We start from the raw sequence: 18,446 nt of genomic DNA, 5'->3' as shown, positions 1-18,446 counted from the left end.
ATGAATGACTGTAGTTATATTTTCATAAAACTTTATAAACACTGAAATTCAAAATTATATGTTTTTCACATGTCACAAAATACTACTCTTCTTTTGATTTTTTCCAACTATTTAAAAATGTAAAAGTGATGCTTGGCTCTTAAGCCACACAAAAAACACAGGTAAGACAGATTTGGTTAAATACATATTATAGATTTTTTTTTAAATCATAAGAAATGCCACACAAGATTACAATAAAATTCATTAGTGGCTAATCTCTACAAACATTATCATGTATCATTTTTGGGGGAAAAAAAAAAGCAAACTTAAAAATAGCCTTAGTAGAAGCAGGACACAAATCAAAAGAAACCATTAACGCTAGATTTTTTTTTTTAATGGCAAAAAGTAAACACAGTCAGCCTCCGTGAGGATACAGAAACCACAGGTTCAACTAACTGTGGATTGTAAAAGGCTGGGCATGGTGTCTCACACCTGTAATCCCAGTACTTTCAGACGCTGAGGTGAGTGGATTTCCTGAGGTCAGGAGTTCGAGACCAGCCTGACCAACATGATGAAACGCTGTTTCTACTAAAAACACAAAAATTAGCAGGGAGTGGTGGTGTATGCCTGTAGTCCCAGCTACTCGGGAGGCTGGGACAGCAGAATCACTTGAACCCAGGAGGCGGAGGTTGCAGTGAGCTGAGATCATGCCACTGCACTCCAGCCCAGGCAACAAAGCAAGACTCCTTCTCAAAAAAAAAAAAAAAGAAAAGAAAAGAAAATATTGAAAAAAATAAAAAGTAAAAATAACAATAAAAAACAATATAACAACTATATACATAGGATTTTCACTGTATTATGTATTATAAGTAATCTAAAGATGATTTAAAGCATACGGGAAGACATGTAAGTTACATGCAAGTACTATGCTATTTTATATAAGGGACTTGAGCATCCACGGAGTTTGGTAACCATGGGTGTCCTGAAAACAATCTCCCACAAAATAGGAGGATATCAAAGGAAGACTGTAAGGCCCTAACATGAGTTAAGAAAAATAATATCTTAAAAGACATACAGGGAATTTTGCATATATTCTCATTAGACTATTAGAAATTCTTTTAGATCTAATAACACACTAATGTAAAGATTTGTTTCATGCCACAAACTGAGAGCCAAATTAACTATAGTAACTATATAAAGAGATTCTAAACTACAGATAGAATCTATATCCAGCTAATCTAGCACAGTAGTTAAAAGCACTGACTCTGGGGCAAGATTGCCTAGGTGTAATCCATTCTGCCAGCAAGTCATTACATTTCTTTGTACCTCAGTTTCTTCATCTGTAAAACAGGGCTAATAATATTAACTACCTCACAGAGTTCTTGTGAGAATTTTTTTGAGACAGGGTCTTGCTCTGTTGCCCAGGCTGCAGTGCAGTGGCATGATCATAACTCACTGCAACCTCGAACTCCTGGGCTCAAGTGATCCTCCTGCTGGCCTCAGCCTCCCGAATAGCTGGAACTACAGGTGTGGTGTGCATCACACCTAGTTACTCTTTTATTTTTTAGAGATGGGGTCTCACTATGTTGCCCAAGCTGGTCTTAAAGTCCTGGCTTCAAGTGATCCTCCTGGCTCAGCATCCTGAGTTGCTGAGATTATAGGCACAAGCCACTGCACCTGGCTACCTGTGACAATTTAATAATATAAAGAACACAGAATATAAACACTACCTAGGCATCTGCAAGCCTTACTTAGTAGGCTTTTCCGTTATTAATTCTGTATTCAGACTAAAATAAAATATCATTACAAAGAAACTAGTACAGCCATTATGGAAAACAGTATGGAAATTCCTCAAAAAATCAAAAATGTAATTTTCATAACTTCCAGCAATCCCATTCCTGAGTATATGTTCAAAGTAAATAAAATTCGGATCTCTAAGAGATATCTGCACTCCCATGTTCAATGCAGTATTATTCATAATAGCCAAGATATGGAGCCAATTGGAGTGCTTGACCACAAATGGGTAAAGAAAATGTGATATAACCAAAACAGCATGGTACTGGTACCAAAACAGAGATATAGACCAATGGAACAGAACAGAGTCCTCAGAAATAATACCACACATCTACAGCCATCTGATCTTTGACAAACCTGAGAGAAACAAGAAATGGGGAAAGGATTCCCTATTTAATAAATGGTGCTGGGAAAATTGGCTAGCCATAAGTAGAAAGCTGAAACTGGATCCTTTCCTTACTCCTTATACGAAAATTAATTCAAGATGGATTAGAGACTTAAATGTTAGACCTAATACCATAAAAATCCTAGAGGAAAACCTAGGTAGTACCATTCAGGACATAGGCATGGGCAAAGACTTCATGTCTAAAACACCAAAAGCAACGGCAGCAAAAGCTAAAATTGACAAATGGGATCTAATTAAACTAAAGAGCTTCTGCACAGCAAAAGAAACTACCATCAGAGTGAACAGGCAACCTACAGAATGGGAGAAAATTTTTGCAATCTACTCATCTGACAAAGGGCTAATATCCAGAACCTACAAAGAACTCAAACAAATTTACAAGAAAAAAACAAACAACCCCATCAAAAAGTGGGCAAAGGATATGAACAGACATTTCTCAAAAGAAGACATTCATACAGCCAACAGACACATGAAAAAATGCTCATCATCACTGGTCATCAGAGAAATGCAAATCAAAACCACAATGAGATACCATCTCACACCAGTTAGAATGGCAATCATTAAAAAGTCAGGAAACAACAGGTGCTGGAGAGGATGTGGAGAAATAGGAACACTTTCACACTGTTGGTGGGATTGTAAACTAGTTCAACCATTATGGAAAACAGTATGGCGATTCCTCAAGGATCTAGAACTAGATGTACCATATGACCCAGCCATCCCATTACTGGGGATATACCCAAAGGAGTATAAATTATGCTGCTATAAAGACACATGCACACGTATGTTTATTGCAGCACTATTCACAATAGCAAAGACTTGGAATCAACCCAAATGTCCATCAGTGACAGATTGGATTAAGAAAATGTGGCACATATACACCATGGAATACTATGCAGCCATAAAAAAGGATGAGTTTGCGTCCTTTGTAGGGACATGGATGCAGCTGGAAACCATCATTCTTAGCAAACTATCACAAGAACAGAAAACCAAACACCGCATGTTCTCACTCATAGGCGGGAACTGAACAATGAGATCACTTGGACTCGGGAAGGGGAACATCACACACCGGGGCCTATCATGGGGAGTGGGGAGGGGGGAGGGATTGCATTGGGAGTTATACCTGATGTAAATGACGAGTTGACGGGTGCAGCACACCAACATGGCACAAGTATACATATGTAACAAACCTGCACGTTATGCACATGTACCCTACAACTTAAAGTATAATAATAATAAATAAATTAAAAAAAAAAAGAAATTAATTCTTGCCTGGAAAAAAAAAAAAAAAGAAAATGTGATATATATAACAAAATATTATTCAGTCATAAATAAGGAAATCCTGTCATTTGCAACAACACAGATGAACCTGGAAAACAGCTAAGTGAAATAAGCCAGATACGGAGAGACAAATAATGTATGATCTCACTATATATGGAATCTAAAGTAGAACTCATAGAAGCAAAGAGTATGAAAGGTGGTTGTCAGGGAGCAGGGGATGGAGAAAATGGGGGATGCCGAACAAAGAACACTAACTTTCAGTTCTAAGATGAGTATGTTCTGGGGATATAAGGTACAGTACAATGACTATAGCTAATAATACTGTATTATGTACTTGAAATTTGCTGAGAGTACATCTTCTGTGTCCTTACCACTCCCACACAAAGGGTAATTATTTGTGGTGATGTGTTAATTTGATTTTGGTAATCATTATACGATGTACATGTATATCAAACCATCGCATTGTACACCTTGAATATATACAATTTTTATTTGTCAATTATACCTCAATAAAGCTGGGAAAAAATGATCAACAGATTAACAGATCAAGTTAAATTCTTGGTGGAGAATATAAAATATTTTGTACAACAGGTTGAGGAAATAAGATTTTTATCTACATTAAATCCTCAACATGTTTGTTGATTTGATGAAGTGAAAACAAAGCCAAAAAAAAAAAAAAAAAAGGAGCAACAGACAGAAAAGTCCTTAAAGATACTACCCAACTCAGTTTTTCTCCATATGAAAAGTGCAAATGTTTTTAACCTGGTACCTAAAGTTAGTAAATTTAGCAGTTAAAAGAATAACCAGGGCTGGCACGGTGGTTCACACCTGTAATCCCAGCACTTTGGAAGGCCGAGGCGTGTGGATCACGAGGTCTAGAGATCTAGGCCAACATGGTGAAACCCCATCTCTACTAAAACTACAAAAATTAGCTGGACATGGTGGCACACGCCTGTAGTCCCAGGTACTCGAAAGGCTGAGGCAGAAGAATGGCTTGAACCTGGGAGGCGGAGGTTGCAGTGAGCCAAGATCACACCACCACACTCCAGCCTGGAGACAGAGACTACGTCTCAAAAAAAAAAAAAAAAAAAAAGAACCAGAATATACCAGAATATACACAATTTAACTTTTTTGACATCTGTTTATATGAATAGTTGTTAAAATTGTTGGCCTTCACATACAGACTTTATAGAGGAAAAAAACCTGGACACTAATAATTTCCGGGACATACTAAAGCCAAAGATATGTGAGAAATTACCCTAGTGTTGTTATATATTTAATTATTAAAACAATCTAAAGAGTAGGTATTAAAATCCTCATTTTACAGTCTAACAAACAGGCTCAGGAAAAAAACTTACCCCACATCATACAACTAGTAAACAACAAAACCAAGACCAAGTCCCTAAAACTCTAACATCTATGGCTTTTCTACAGATACAACGTTAGTCCCATTAATAAAGCTATCTTTTCAGATCCAAGAGAGTAAATTGTTAGAAAGAACATTTGCTCCAAAGCAACAGTTCTCACCAAGGCAGTAATTCCGCCACCCCCCTACCCATCCCCCAGAGATAAAAGGCAAAATCTGGAGGCAGTTTTGGTTGTCACCACTGGAAATGTACTACTGACACCTAGTGGATAAAAGTCAAGGATGTGGCTAAACAGCCTACAAGGCACAGGATAGCCCCTATAAAAAAGACGCATCTACCTCAAAACGTCAACAGTGCTTTGGTTAAGAAATGTTGCTCTAGAAAACTGTTTTTCAAACACTGTTAACCATGACCTTTAGTATGAAATATAGTGTAATCCAGATTCACACCCATCACAAACACTCAAACAAATTTCAGGGAACAGTATTTCCCTCTCTAATCTGTGATGTACTCTAATACTTACTTTTCCATTTAAATTTTTAATGCTGTTCCTGACCCACAAAAGAAATTTATGACCTACTACTAATAGGTCACAGGTCACATTTTGAAGAGCACTCTTCTACAGTAAAATATAAAGGTTCCTAGTGACCTATAAAGTTATATACTCTGATGCCTCACAAATTCAACAAAGAACTTACATATATAAAAGGACACACATAATTAACAAATAGTAACATGGTACCTTCCACATTTTAAAAGGATTTATAACTGACTTTCTTTTTTTTTTTTTGAGACAGCGTCTTGCTCTGTCGCCCAGGTTGGATTGCAATGGCATAATCTCAGCTCGCTGCAATCTCTGCCTCCTGGATTCCAGCAATTCTGCCTTAGCCTCCCGTGTAGCTGAGATTACAGGACCCCGCCACCACGCCCAGCTAATTTTTGTATTTTTTGTAGAGATGAGGTTTCACCATTCTGGCCAGGCTGGTCTTGAACTCCTGACTTCATGATCCACCTGCCCTGGCCTCCCAAAGTGCTGGGATACAGACATAAGCCACTGCGCCCAACCTATAACTGACTTTCTGTATCAAACATTCTACAGTGATAAATCAAGTATTACAGCCTGGTTTCAAACTGATTCTCAAAAGTGGTATGTCACTTAAAGACAATACAGCACATTCAAAAATAGATAAGAAAATGGCAGCCAGGCGCGGTGGCTCAAGCCTGTAATCCCAGCACTTTGGGAGGCCGAGATGGGTGGATCACGAGGTCAGGAGATCGAGACCATCCTGGCTAACACGGTGAAACCCCGTTTCTACTAAAAAATACAGAAAACTAGCCGGGCGAGGTGGCGGGCTCCTGTAGTCCCAACTACTGGGGAGGCTGAGGCAGGAGAATGGCGTAAACCCAGGAGGCGGAGCTTGCAGTGAGCTTAGATCCGGCCACTGCACTCCAGCCTGGGCGACAGAGCGAGACTCTGTCTCAAAAAAAAAAAAAAAAAAAATGGCATACCAAAAATACCAATATTATTCACCCAAATACATTTTTACTTTGTTTACTCACTCAGACAATGCTTTAATTTAATCAAGGGAGACTTATACTTAGTGAAGAAACCTTAGTAAGTATCTGATCAAATTTACAGATGGAAAAAATGACCCACAGGTAAACTGTTCTGCATAAAATCATAGAGCTCCCAATAAGTAGCCGAACTAGTAAGGTAATGCAAAACCCATGGGCTTCTGAAGGGGAAAAAAAATCCTAAGATTAAAATTGAGGCTCTACTAATTACTAGTTGAATGAGTTGGGTAAGTTACTTAACCACTAAAGCTGTTTCCTCAACTTTAAATGAAGGATAATATTTGTCTTACGTAGTTCTTGTGAAGATTAAAAGAAACAATGTAGACATGTAGTAAGAACTCATTAAATTCCCTTTTACTTCTTCCACAGCTCTCAATTCAATATTTTCTCCACTAAGCCAATCTTCTCAAATGCCAGTCAATAAATTGTTACAGGTATGCAGAAAAAGGGGTGGGGGGCCGGGAGGTGGGGAAGGAAAACTGACCATAAAGTTATACTCAGTCATTTTTTTAAAAAAAGAATATATTCAAATTACTCTACGCTTCTTCCCACTTAAGAGTTTTGGGTGACAAAATGTCCTATATGTATAAATAAATGTACAAATATATTAAATCCTTTAATAAAAGTAAATAGCACTTTTAATACCCTTACCTGAAAAATTTGGGCACGCCTTAAGGCTTCCATTACTTGAGTTTTTAATAACTGGTTTATATATAAGCCTGGGAATCTCTGAACTAACCACATCCTTACAACCACAGCCTTCTCTTCCCTCAGAAATCAATTCAAAGAGACCACTCCGGACACTTTAATGTGGAACTGACCACATAACTCCCTTTGCTCCCACTATACCGTGTTTGGATTTCCATCCTAGCATAGATGTTATTACATACTGGACTGTAAACTTTTTGAGAGTAGAGACCACATGTCACATTGCCAACGTCTTTCTGTAGCACAAGCTACTACAGAGTAGATGGTAGAAACTCCAATGCTCACTGACAGAATTAATGGCGTTAACCTTGGAGAACTGGAGAAAAGACTGATAAACTGAAGTAAAATGGAAAAAGGATGTCATTCAATATAAATATTTACTAACATCATCCCAGTTTGAAAGGTCAGTGAATTAGCAGATTTTTTAGCACATTGCTCCCCAAAAAATAAACTACTATGATTTAATATAAAGAAAATTAAACTAGGAATCCTAACAATGACTTGGGTTTCCATCCGGATCTACCACTAGCTGCTTATGTAACCTTGGCCTAGCTAATCTAGGCCTGTAAGTCCCCAGCAATAAAACAGAAATACTTTGTCTTTACATAACTCAAAGCACTGTTGTCTGGATAACAAAGGTGAAAAACCTTTCCATAAAACTTTTTACAAATGTAAAAAGAAATCTATGGGCAAAGTATTAAATCAGGTATTAGACAGCAATATTTAAAATGGTCTAAGACATACATCTGTCAGCTTTTGAAAATTTGTTTTATTTTCTCATCCTATTCAACTTTCTACCTAAAAAATAAGTAGACTAAGATAACTTTGGAATACATTATACTAACTAGTTTAAGCATATAAGTGGTTTACTTGATGCTAGCAAATAAATGGATGCTTCTAAAATACATTGTACTTGAGAAGTTCAGTATTGAAAATAGTAACTGACTTCTTTATAATAACTGAGCATTCAGAGCCCAAATTTGGACTACAGTACAGTGAAATAACTATTTTGTACCTTTTTAGTTTGAGCATAAAAACTAGTTCTCATTTTGTATAGTTTTATTGTAAACTGTGTTCAATGGGATATCCTTGGTCTATACAACCAAAGGATAATGGCAAAACATGAGATGATAAATGAATAAAAACAAACAAGGTACTCTTCCTTTAATTCCTTTAAGATTACTGAGCCATTACAAAATAATTATTTTCCACTCTAGCTCCCAAAGGACATCCTAAGAGAGATTTCCATTGGCTATCATTATCAAGAAGAAATCTGGATGTAAAATTCCTACGCAGTTTTTTTTTTTCCTAAATCTCCTCGGTCTCAGTTCAGAAAATTGGACTTTTAATCTTCTTCATGAACATATACAAGAATCTCATTAACTATATCTAATTAATTCAGAATTAGTAATAATTTTGACTTACACTATGTCAAATTGAAAATGCTTTATTAAACTAGTTATGCAAATAGGAACATTACTGAAAAGAATCTTACTTGACTCAGATATTTTGTAAAAAAGCAACTGCATTTTCAAAATTTGTTCAAATATTCTCAACCACCAGGAAGAGACACAGAAAAAGAGTGACTAACTTGTTGAAAATTTTAAAATAAGGCTGGTGAGCTTAGTCTGCAAGTAAATTAAATTGTGATTATTTTGGGAGGTCACAATCATCTGGAAATCGATGAAAGCTACAAACCCCCTAGGAAAATGGGCACATGCACAAAATTCTCCATATAATTTCAGTTGATCCTAGGCTACCTCTCCACAGTTTAAACTGGAGAGAAAACTTGGATTCTGTTAGTCTCAACTTCCACTTTCGATTTTTGAGACCAATTTTTTTCTTTCCTGCTATTAAAGAATGGTGTCTGAATGAACCAAATTCAAAAGCCAGAGAGGATAAAAACACAACAATACTGCTAACTAAAAAATTCAGGGATATACCCTTTCCATTAATGGCTTAACCATTCCTCATGCTTCTCCTAGATAAGTGGTTCTCACCCTCAGCTGCATACTGCACTCAACTGGAGAGCTTTAATCATCTATACCTGATGTCTGGGTGAAATCCTAATTTTAGTCACATAAACATCAGGATTTCTAATAGCTTTTAGGTTAAGGCTAATAAGCATCCGAGGTTGCAAACCACTGTCCTAGACAGTCCTGGTGTTTCCAACTACGTGTGAACTGGGTATTTCTAAATTTTCAGAATGGAGGGAGGGAGAAGATGGAGTGCTAAGATTTGAAATTCAACGTCACTGCTTTAAATTGCTGGTCTTGAGTGTGGCCTAGCAGTGAACACCCTGGGCATTCTCCAATCGCCTGGCTTAACTATGAAACACCCCTCTTTTCTGTAGACAATGGTTCTGCATAATGCTATACAATTTCTGAGAATTCCTAAAAGTTGATTTCTATGCTTAAACAGTAGTCATTTGAATGCTTTATGTAGTTGGATCATTTCCACAAGAAACGGGACTGCCTGAGGTTTGCAGATATCCATGTGACTTTCCCCAACATAAACTGACAAATATGTGGAATGTTAAATATTGTTTTAAAATCATTAGCAAAAGGCCCCGAATCATCTCCACACAAGTGCCTCTTCAGCTTATGCTGCACCAATTATGAGCCCAAAATGGTTCTCACAGTTAAACCAACTTTTCCCGAGGCCCCCTTTATTCGAGCTTATGTAAAGAATTCCAAGAATTGCTGTCTTATAACAAAATCTACATCTAGTAAGTGGTCAAGGCAATAAAAGTTGCAAAAAAACCGATAACGACACATGAAGAGTGAAGGTTCTTCAGTTCTAAACTTGGCTTTTCCCCCAAAATCAAACCAGTGAAAAAAGCTGGGGGTAAAAGGAACCCGGTAGCTGGGAGACGCTGCAGTTCCAGCCAGGAAGCCAGCGAGAGGTTCAGAGGATGGGTGGGTGTCTGCACGGAGAGCCCCGAACAGGCCCGGGGGAGTGACGGAGAACGGGAACAACTGCTCGGTGCGGATAGGAGTTCACCGCAGGTGGCCGGCCGGGGCACCCAAGGCTTCGGGGAGGTAGGGCCGCTCTCCTTAGAGGCAGCAGCGGGAGGCCCAGGGCGGCGGTGGGGCCGGCGCGAGGGCGGCCAGTGACCCCGGCAGCGCCCCTCCTCAGGCGCCAGGCCCTCGGCAGGGGCCGCCGCCCGCCCCGAGAGCACGTCCGAGGCGGCGGCCAGGCGGGGAGGCCGGCTCTGCGAGGGCCCCGCAGCGGGCGGGGAGGCTGCGGGAACGGGCAGCGCTGACATCTGCGCAGGCGGCTACTCGCGCGGCGACGGCACGGGGCTGCGGGCGCGGCACAGGCCAGGCCGCCCCAGTAACCCAGCCAGCTCCCCATCGCCGCCCGCACCGCCCACAGCAGGAGGCTCGGCGCTCCGTTACCTTGTCGCAGTAGAGCCCCACCAGCTGCTTCATCCGCCAGTGTGGGGCGGTGAAGACGTCCACTTCTTCAGGGAAGGGCGCCATCGCCACTGCCTCAGCCTCCGCCTCAGCAGCCGCGGCCGCCGCCTCTCCATAGACACCCTTGCCGCGGGGCAGAGGCGGCGCGCCCCCTTGCGCATGCGCCCGCCCCGTCGGCGCGCGCGCCCGGTCAGCCTGGCCGGCAGGAACGCGGGGGCGCGCAGGCCGCCGCCATGCGGTCCCTGCGGCCCACGTGACCGGGCGCGCGCAGAGGCTCGCGGCTTCTGCCTCCCGCCCCCATTCTTTTCGTTTCTTGTCCTCTTCCTATGCAGCAGAAAGAACACAAACCTTTACCCTGTCTCTTTCACTACATGAAAGCACAGTATCTGAGAGTAGGGGAAAGTCGTTTCAGTGGCGCTCTCGGCGCTTCTCCCATTTCTGCCCAGCCCACCAGGCGTTGAGGAGAGGCAGCCAAGCACAATGGCCGCAGTCGGGGCCGCGAGCTCTGCCTGTGCCCAGGCCCCGACGCCTGCTTGGCCTGGGTGACCAATGCGTCTGGCCGGGACCTCCAGAGCTACCCTTTGCCTCCCTGCGATTGGCCCGTGCCAGACTTTTTCTGGGGCCAAGTGCAGACCACCCCGCCCGCCAGTCAAAGGTCGGGCCTGGCTCCCGCCCAGCGGTTGGTGAACCAGGGCTGCGGGCTCTGAGAGCTTCGGTCCCGGGCGGCAGCCCACCGCGGGCGCGGGGCCTGGGTGCGAGGGGCGGGGCAGAGACCGCGAGAGAGAGACCTGGTGGAATTCGGAAGTTTCAACGCGGGGAAAAACAGTATCTGGGGATCCAGGTGCGGAAATGCACCTCAAGTGCTGGAACGCGGGTCAGGGATAGGCCCGACGGGCCTTGGGGGTGGGAAGAAGGGTGAATAATGGAAGGTTACTGCGGTAAAGAACCTTGGTACAAATCTCGCCATTTTAAGCGGAGGTTCGGAGAGAAAACAAGATCACTAAACCAGGGAAATGTCTGTCTCTTCCCCCATAAATAGCCTGGCCCTCGCCACAGACCTCCTGGAGACCCTGTTCTCTGCTGACGCTTGTCAGTCTTAGATTGGTTGGCTGGAGTACTGCTGGGCAGACAGGGAAACAGGAGAAAACAGGGAAGCCTGAGAACCTTGAGAGGAATTGTTATTTGCGTAATGGCCAGAACCTCCAGGAGAGCAAGAACCAGATATGCTGTGTTCACCCTTGTTCTCTATTATCTATCACAGTTGCAAGACAACATGGGGATCAGTAAATATTCAACAAATAATGGAGTAGAAGGAGGTGAGAAAGAACTTTGCAGTGGAATGCACCCTATTTAGTTCTAATCTTATCTTACTATATGCTATTATAGACAGTCAGTGTAAACAGTGGTTAAATCACAGACTCTGGAAATGAAGTTAAGATTCCTGGTTTTGCCAGACACTAGCTATACAACCGTTAACAAGCTATATGACCTCTTTGTGCCTCAGTTTGTTCTTACATGAAATGAGGCTAGTAATACCTACCTCAGAATCTTTATGAGGATTGAGTTTATATATTTGAAGCACTTATAATAGTACCGTCTGTAAGCTATCAGTACTTTTTAAAAGCAACTCTGTGAGGTAGTGCTGCAGGAAATTAGGTCTTCAAGACATTCTAGTAATTGCCTAGGGTCCCAGAAATTAGTAAGTGAAAAATCTGGTCATATAAATCTGGATTTGACAATACCCCCACAGGCATTGCATTAGTTGGGATACAGAGATGGCTTATACACAATGTGTCTTAAGAAGCAGGAATAATGCTTAAGAAATAGAATAATAAAGTCCTTCATAAAGATGTTGACTCTCTCTTCCTCCTTCTCCCTTTCACCCTGTTTCTCGCTCTCTTTCTCTGTTCTTTCCCCAGGACTTTGCCTCTATATTTTTTAATAACCCGCAGAGAGCATTTTCTTATTTACCCTCTATTTTTTTACCTCATGCTAATCTTTCATTCCAGCTATCTTGGAATGAAGAATCAGACCTCAGGTTAACCAGTTATATAGAGAAATGAACTCCATGAGAACATGCACTTTGTTTTATCCTGAGCACTTAGAATGATGTCTGTCATAAAGTGAGTATGCAGTAAATACTTGTTCGAAAAAAGAATGAGGATAGTTCATAGCACTGTGTAATTTCCTCATTTTTACTAACGTTTAATATGCTATGTTGTCTTCTCCAATCAACTGTTTGTGTTTGTGCTGTTCACTAGTGTATCCATCTCTAGAACCAAACACATTAAAAAGGTATTTGGCAACAACAACAAAAAAAGCCCATCCACACAGTTTCACTGTCACCCAGATTTGAAGCTCTATAGTCAGCTGAAAAGTAATAGCAGCCACTTTGGACACTGGCCTTTTCAAGGAATTTGTTTTAGATGACAAAATGAAAGAAAGAAAGTGATTTTAAAAGTAAGCCCTGTGAGTAATTTTTCCCATGGAAAGCTGTTAACATTAGCTCCATACGCTGAATGATGTAGCAATTAATCACCTGATATATCCAAAATAAATGACTGACTTATACTGAACTTTAGCTCTAGAGAGGTCATTGATCAATGTAGTATCATCACCACAGGTTACTGCAACTACAGCAGATTGGAACGTTTATAAAGGCTAAGGTTGTCATTTTAACTCTCTTTGAGACCTCTTTGGATATATGACAGCAGATAATTCCAACAGACCATCTAGCAATTGACCACCACAAGAAGTCTGAATAACGCATGTGAACAGAAGAGTGAAAACCCACATTGTAGAATGACTGGTAGAATTGGTCGTTTCTCTTACCTACTCTCACTCTGTCTCTGGCAACCTAAAAATATAACTTCTTCCGTTATCAATAGGCCTCTTCTATAGTAGTTTCCAAGCCTAATTTGGGAACCCTGGAAAGGGTTACTGGCCAGGGAAGGTCAATTCTAAGGCATTTAACTCCGTTTATTTGAGTATGTGACACAGCACTTTCCCCAATAGCAGATTAGTTGTGAAAACAAGCAATGAAAGAATGTTTCCATTTTGACCCAGCTGGAATCATAGTCCTCTCTCAGTACCAGAGTTGATCCTTACTGTCCATTAAAATAGTCAATCGACAACTGCTGGGTCATGAAAGTTCTGCCCTCATGAATGGCTTAATTCATTCATGGATTAAAGGACTCATGGGTTATCATAGGAGTGGGACTGGTGGCTTTACAAGAGGAAGAAAGACCTGTGCCAGCATGCTCAGTTCCTCACCATATAATGTCCTACGCTGCCTTGGGACTCTGCAGAGTCGCCACCAGAAAGAAGGCCCTCATCAGATGCAGCCCCTCGACCATGGACTTCAGTCCCATGCTGTAAGAAATAAATTCTTTTTCTTTATAAATTACCCAGTTTCAGGTATTCCGTTATAAGCAACAGAAAACGGACTAAGATGGGCACATATAGGATGGTCTTAATCAACTTTCTAGATAGCCACAGAGGGCTTTCTGGTGGAAGTGGCCCTTAAGCTCAGCATTAAATATTCAGAAAAATTATCCATCTGGGACTCCAGAGACTTAATTTTCTCATATTCAGCATTAAATTGGACACCCACTATGCAGCAGGAGCTTGAGATATAAAGTTGAATAAATCCAGATTACTGTTCTTGGAAATCTCCCAGCTTTGAGATTCAAAGTTTCATACTATCCACCCCATTCTGAATGAGCTGCAGTGATCAATGTTTCTTCCTCATTAATTCCAGTCCCTCCTGTGCTTTAACTAAATATATTTAACGACAAAAAATCAGAATGTCATAAATGAAAAGGTATCCAGTAAAATAATTTCTTAGCCATTTTAAGTACCTGACATTATGTAATGCTTATCTACATTCCCTGAACAAGTAGTAGGCATACATAGCAAGCATAAAATATTTCTTGCTGCATGAATGATAATTTGAAAAGTTTTTACAAGCCAAAATACTCCTGTTATTCAGTAATATACATATATGGTTTTTAAGGAAAACTAACCCAAACAAGCTGTATTTAACGTCCTTCTTACTTTCAACAATTGTTACTCTCCTTTAAAGGGTTCTCATTTTGACCTCATAAGCAAAACTTGATTCCTAAACTGGGTACTGGGTGAAATTCAGCTCTGGGAACCTCTTTACTCAGATTTCCAATTCCTTCTACCAGGAGAATGTGAGCTGCACCACAAACTACGTTAACTGTTCAAATATAGAGTAGTCCCATTCCTTAGATCTCCTTTTGAAGAGAAGTTTAAATAATGCTAAAACCATAGTTTCTTTCATTTTAAATCTGGAGATATAATGTGTATAGTGGTCCATAAAGTTTCCTTACAACATTTTCAGACAGAGATGAGCCTTCCATTTCCCAAATATACCTTTGTGTCACCTACCTTGTGTCATTTACCTCGTAGTAAATATTGCCAAGTGAACACCAAAATCTTGATTTTCAGTCAAAGGCTCTATAATGGGCTGAGTTGTAGGGAGAAAGAATGGTTCCATGTGTATGACCTGAGGGAAAGGTGGCTACTCTCAAGGACAACTTGACTCAGCTGTTTGCACCATGTAGTGAGAAAGTATCACAAGTTTCTGGAATGGAAAGAAATGATAAGTTTCCTGTAAAGTGTCAGAGTTACATTCATTGTAATGATGAAATCTGGCAGGCAATTGCTTAATCCCTGCCTACAGAGAGGAAAAAAATGTATTAGGAAAGTATCAGTTCTGTTTCCTTCCTCCCTACCTCTGACTTTTTTTTTTTTTTTTTTTTTCTTTTTTAGGAGGGTTTCAGTCTGTCACCCAGGCTGGAGTGCAGAGGCACAATCATAGCTTACTGCAGCCTCAAATTCCTAGGCTCAAATGATCTTTTCTCAGCTCCAGAATAGCTAAGACTACAGGCATGTGCCACCACACCAGGCTAATTTTTTATTTTTATTTTTTGTAGAGGTGTGGTCTCATGATGTTGCCCAGGCTGATCTTGAACTCCCAGCCTCAAGCAATCCTCCTACCTGGCCTCCCAAAGCACTGGGATTATAGGCATGAGCTGCCACACCCAGCCTCTGACATTGTTTTAAAAAACTCAAAACAGAGTACAAAAACATCCCCAATTACACAAGACACCTCTGCGGAGAGCTACCTAAAAATAGAGATGTCATGTATACATCTCATTTGTGTTCACTGACTAATAGCCTGGCTAATACATAAAACATTGATTTGAACTCTAATCCCAGTTCTCACTACGTACCCACAAGATCTAGGACAAATCACTTGGCCATTCTGGAACCTTCATTTCCTCAACTGTGCAGACTTGGTCTGGGACACTTTTGAGTGATAAAAGGTGCTAAATTATGAATACATATTAATTAATCTACAACACGTGTAAAAAGGACTTTCTCAGGCTGACTTGTTATGGGAAATCAGTCACCAGTCATCCAGATAAGTCAGTGAAGAGTTAGGTGGCCCAGCACGGTGGCTCACGCCTGTAATCCCAACACTTTCTGGGAGGCCGAGGTGGGTGGATCACTTCAGGTCAGGAGTTTGAGACCAACCTGGGCAACATGGCGAAACTCCATCTCTACTAAAAATACAAAAATTAGCCACACATGGTGGCACACACCTGTAGTACCAGTTACTGGAAAGGCTGAGGCAGGAGAATCACTTGAACCTGAGAGGAGGAGGTTGCAGTGAGCCTAGATCAAGCCACTGCACTCTAGCCTGAGTGACAGAGCAAGACTCTGTTTCAAAAAAAAAGAGTTAGGTAACCTTTAATGAATCATTATGTTATTTGTGTAACCGATTTAACTGTGATTAGTTCCATTCTCTTTCCCTAAAATGTCTCTACCAAGGTGATTCTTTGGACTACTATAGGTGTTTCCCCTGTGTGCGGGGTTGTAACAAAACTTTGGCATGTGCTTGTAATTGCACTGTTTTAAAAGTGTTCTCTTACAGTAAAGAGACAGTAAAGCAAAATTGGGTTGGAGTGTGGAACCAGTATCCTCATCTGTAAAGGGATAGTGAGTTTCCACCTCACAAAGTATCCTGAGAATTAACTGTTTTATGGAATTTAGCAGAGCCTGGCATAGGAAGCACTAAATGTTAGCTATTACTTTTACCTGTAAAATGAGCAGATTGGACATGATGTTCTCTTTGGTCTCTGCCAATTCTCAGTGTTTGGGAACCTTAGGAATAGTATTTCAAAACTGTTTCTTTAGGTTAATTTTACAAATTAACTGGAGAAGGGACTTGTTACATTTAGTTGCAAGTGACAGAAAATAGAAAATAACAGTGCCTTAAACAAGATAGGGTCTTTTTTTTCCTTTTTCTCATGTGTTAGTTACTTATTGTTGCATAACAGATTAACCAAAAACTTGAATGGCTTAAGCACCCTTTAAAACTTAAATGGCTTTATTTCAGTTTTTGAGAATCAGGAATTACAGAGTGGCTTAATGGGTGATTCTAGATCAGGTTCTCTCATGTGGCTGCAGTCAAGTTAGCAGCCAGAGCTGCGATCATCTAATGACATAACCTGGGACTGAAGGATCTTGCTTTCAGGTTCACTCAAGTGGCTGTTGGGAGGCCTCACATCCTTATAGGCTGTTAGAATAAGGACCTCAGGTCCTCACCACATGGTACTCTCTATAGGGTTACTTATAATATGGTAGCTTGCTTTCCTCAAGGTGAGGGCCAAGAAAGAGAGAGAGCAAGTGATTTCAAACCCAAGATAAGTCAATTTTTTATAATGTAATCTCAGAAGAGACATCCCATCATTCATGCCTATGTTATTGGTGGTACAGAACAACCCCAGTACAGTGTGGGAGGGGATTACTTACACAACAGTGTACCTAATAAACGCAGGGATTAATTGAGGGCTATCTTTGAAGCTGGCTACTAAACTTACATATACACCACGTAAGTGGTCCAGAACTGGTTCGACAGCTCTACTTTATTTAGGGGCATAGGCTCCTTCCACGGCTCTACCAACTCTAGAGGGTAGTCTTCATATCTAAGTTCAAAGGTGGTGGCATTTGTGTGACCCAGGGCAAATTATGTATTCTGAGTTTCTGGGTCCTCACTTAATAAATTATGAAAAAGAGTAAAACATACTTCATAGTGTTGTTGTAAAGATTAACTGAATAAGTGTAATAGGCTTTCACAGTACCTGGCATACTTAGCACTCAATACTATCTTTTAATATTGCTATATACATTAAATAATGAGAATATCCCAAGAGATCATCAGATATGCATTGTTCCTTGAAAAGGTCAAGCTTAGAAATCACTGGTAATAAAAAAGCTCTACTTGAATAATTCAAGCAAGCCTCTCATCACCATTCCCAGCCCAGAAATGGTAAAGGATAAAAATTGTTTTCTTCAATATCATCCTAGAGGGAGTTAAAATTGCATCAATCTATTCAATCCATTATCTTTATGTAATCTATTCCTAGGTAGCTGATACTATAGTAAGATATAATTTTTGTTTGTCTTTGCAAAGGTGTTCTTGTTGCTGACAAGGAACAGCAGAATAGTGAAGAAGTTTGTGGCTAAACATTATTCCCAGATTTTACAAAATGTAAGTATGCACAATTGTTACTACCAGATCTTTGTCAAAATAATCTTTCTGTCACTGAATAACTGACCATAAAACAGTAGGGCATATTGACCTAGTGTGCAGGGTAAGCAATGAGTAAATAAGAAATGATTGTAAAATATTTACCAAATGTAACTTTCTAATCTGGGTATTTTTTAGGATGGGTCAAAAAAAGGAATGCTATTATTCATGAAGAATTACAAGTTCACATATGTTTATTCTTGCCAGTCTTTTACTGAAAATTCCTAGAAATGATATCCTTTCCTTTGCATATACCATAATATTTCTATGATATTCCTCTTCAAAGATAGGGGTAATAT

The 18,446-nt window shown here is 40.4% G+C and overlaps 2 protein-coding genes across 5 annotated transcripts in view; one reads left to right on the top strand and one right to left on the bottom strand.

The window, feature by feature from the left end:
* The window catches only part of FBXL5 (F-box and leucine rich repeat protein 5), a 47,446-nt gene extending 32,377 nt beyond the window's left edge, over window positions 1-15,069 (bottom strand). The window contains exon 1 of one of the 4 annotated variants that reach the window (XM_021938313.1): window positions 14,937-15,069. Coding sequence is in view for 3 of the 4 variants with exons in the window: in XM_003898503.4 (XP_003898552.1) it covers window positions 10,506-10,589 (84 nt within the window). In the remaining variant the exon portion in view is untranslated. Of the gene's footprint in view, window positions 1-10,505; window positions 10,710-14,936 lie in introns of those variants that run through there. The other 3 variants (XM_003898503.4, XM_021938312.2, XM_021938314.2) reach the window with 3 other exon arrangements.
* Window positions 10,042-18,446, top strand: part of BST1 (bone marrow stromal cell antigen 1) — a 94,609-nt gene continuing 86,204 nt past the window's right edge. The window contains exons 1-2 of the mRNA XM_031664708.1: window positions 10,042-10,145; window positions 18,031-18,108. Coding sequence (XP_031520568.1) covers window positions 18,107-18,108 — 2 coding nt within the window. The 5' untranslated portion in view covers window positions 10,042-10,145; window positions 18,031-18,106. The remainder of the gene's footprint in view (window positions 10,146-18,030; window positions 18,109-18,446) is intronic.

Source organism: Papio anubis, chromosome 3, assembly GCF_008728515.1.
Source record: "Papio anubis isolate 15944 chromosome 3, Panubis1.0, whole genome shotgun sequence".
NCBI lineage: Eukaryota > Metazoa > Chordata > Mammalia > Primates > Cercopithecidae > Papio > Papio anubis.
The sequence above is the reverse complement of the archived record's forward strand: the minus strand, read 5'-3'. Positions and strand labels throughout refer to the sequence as shown.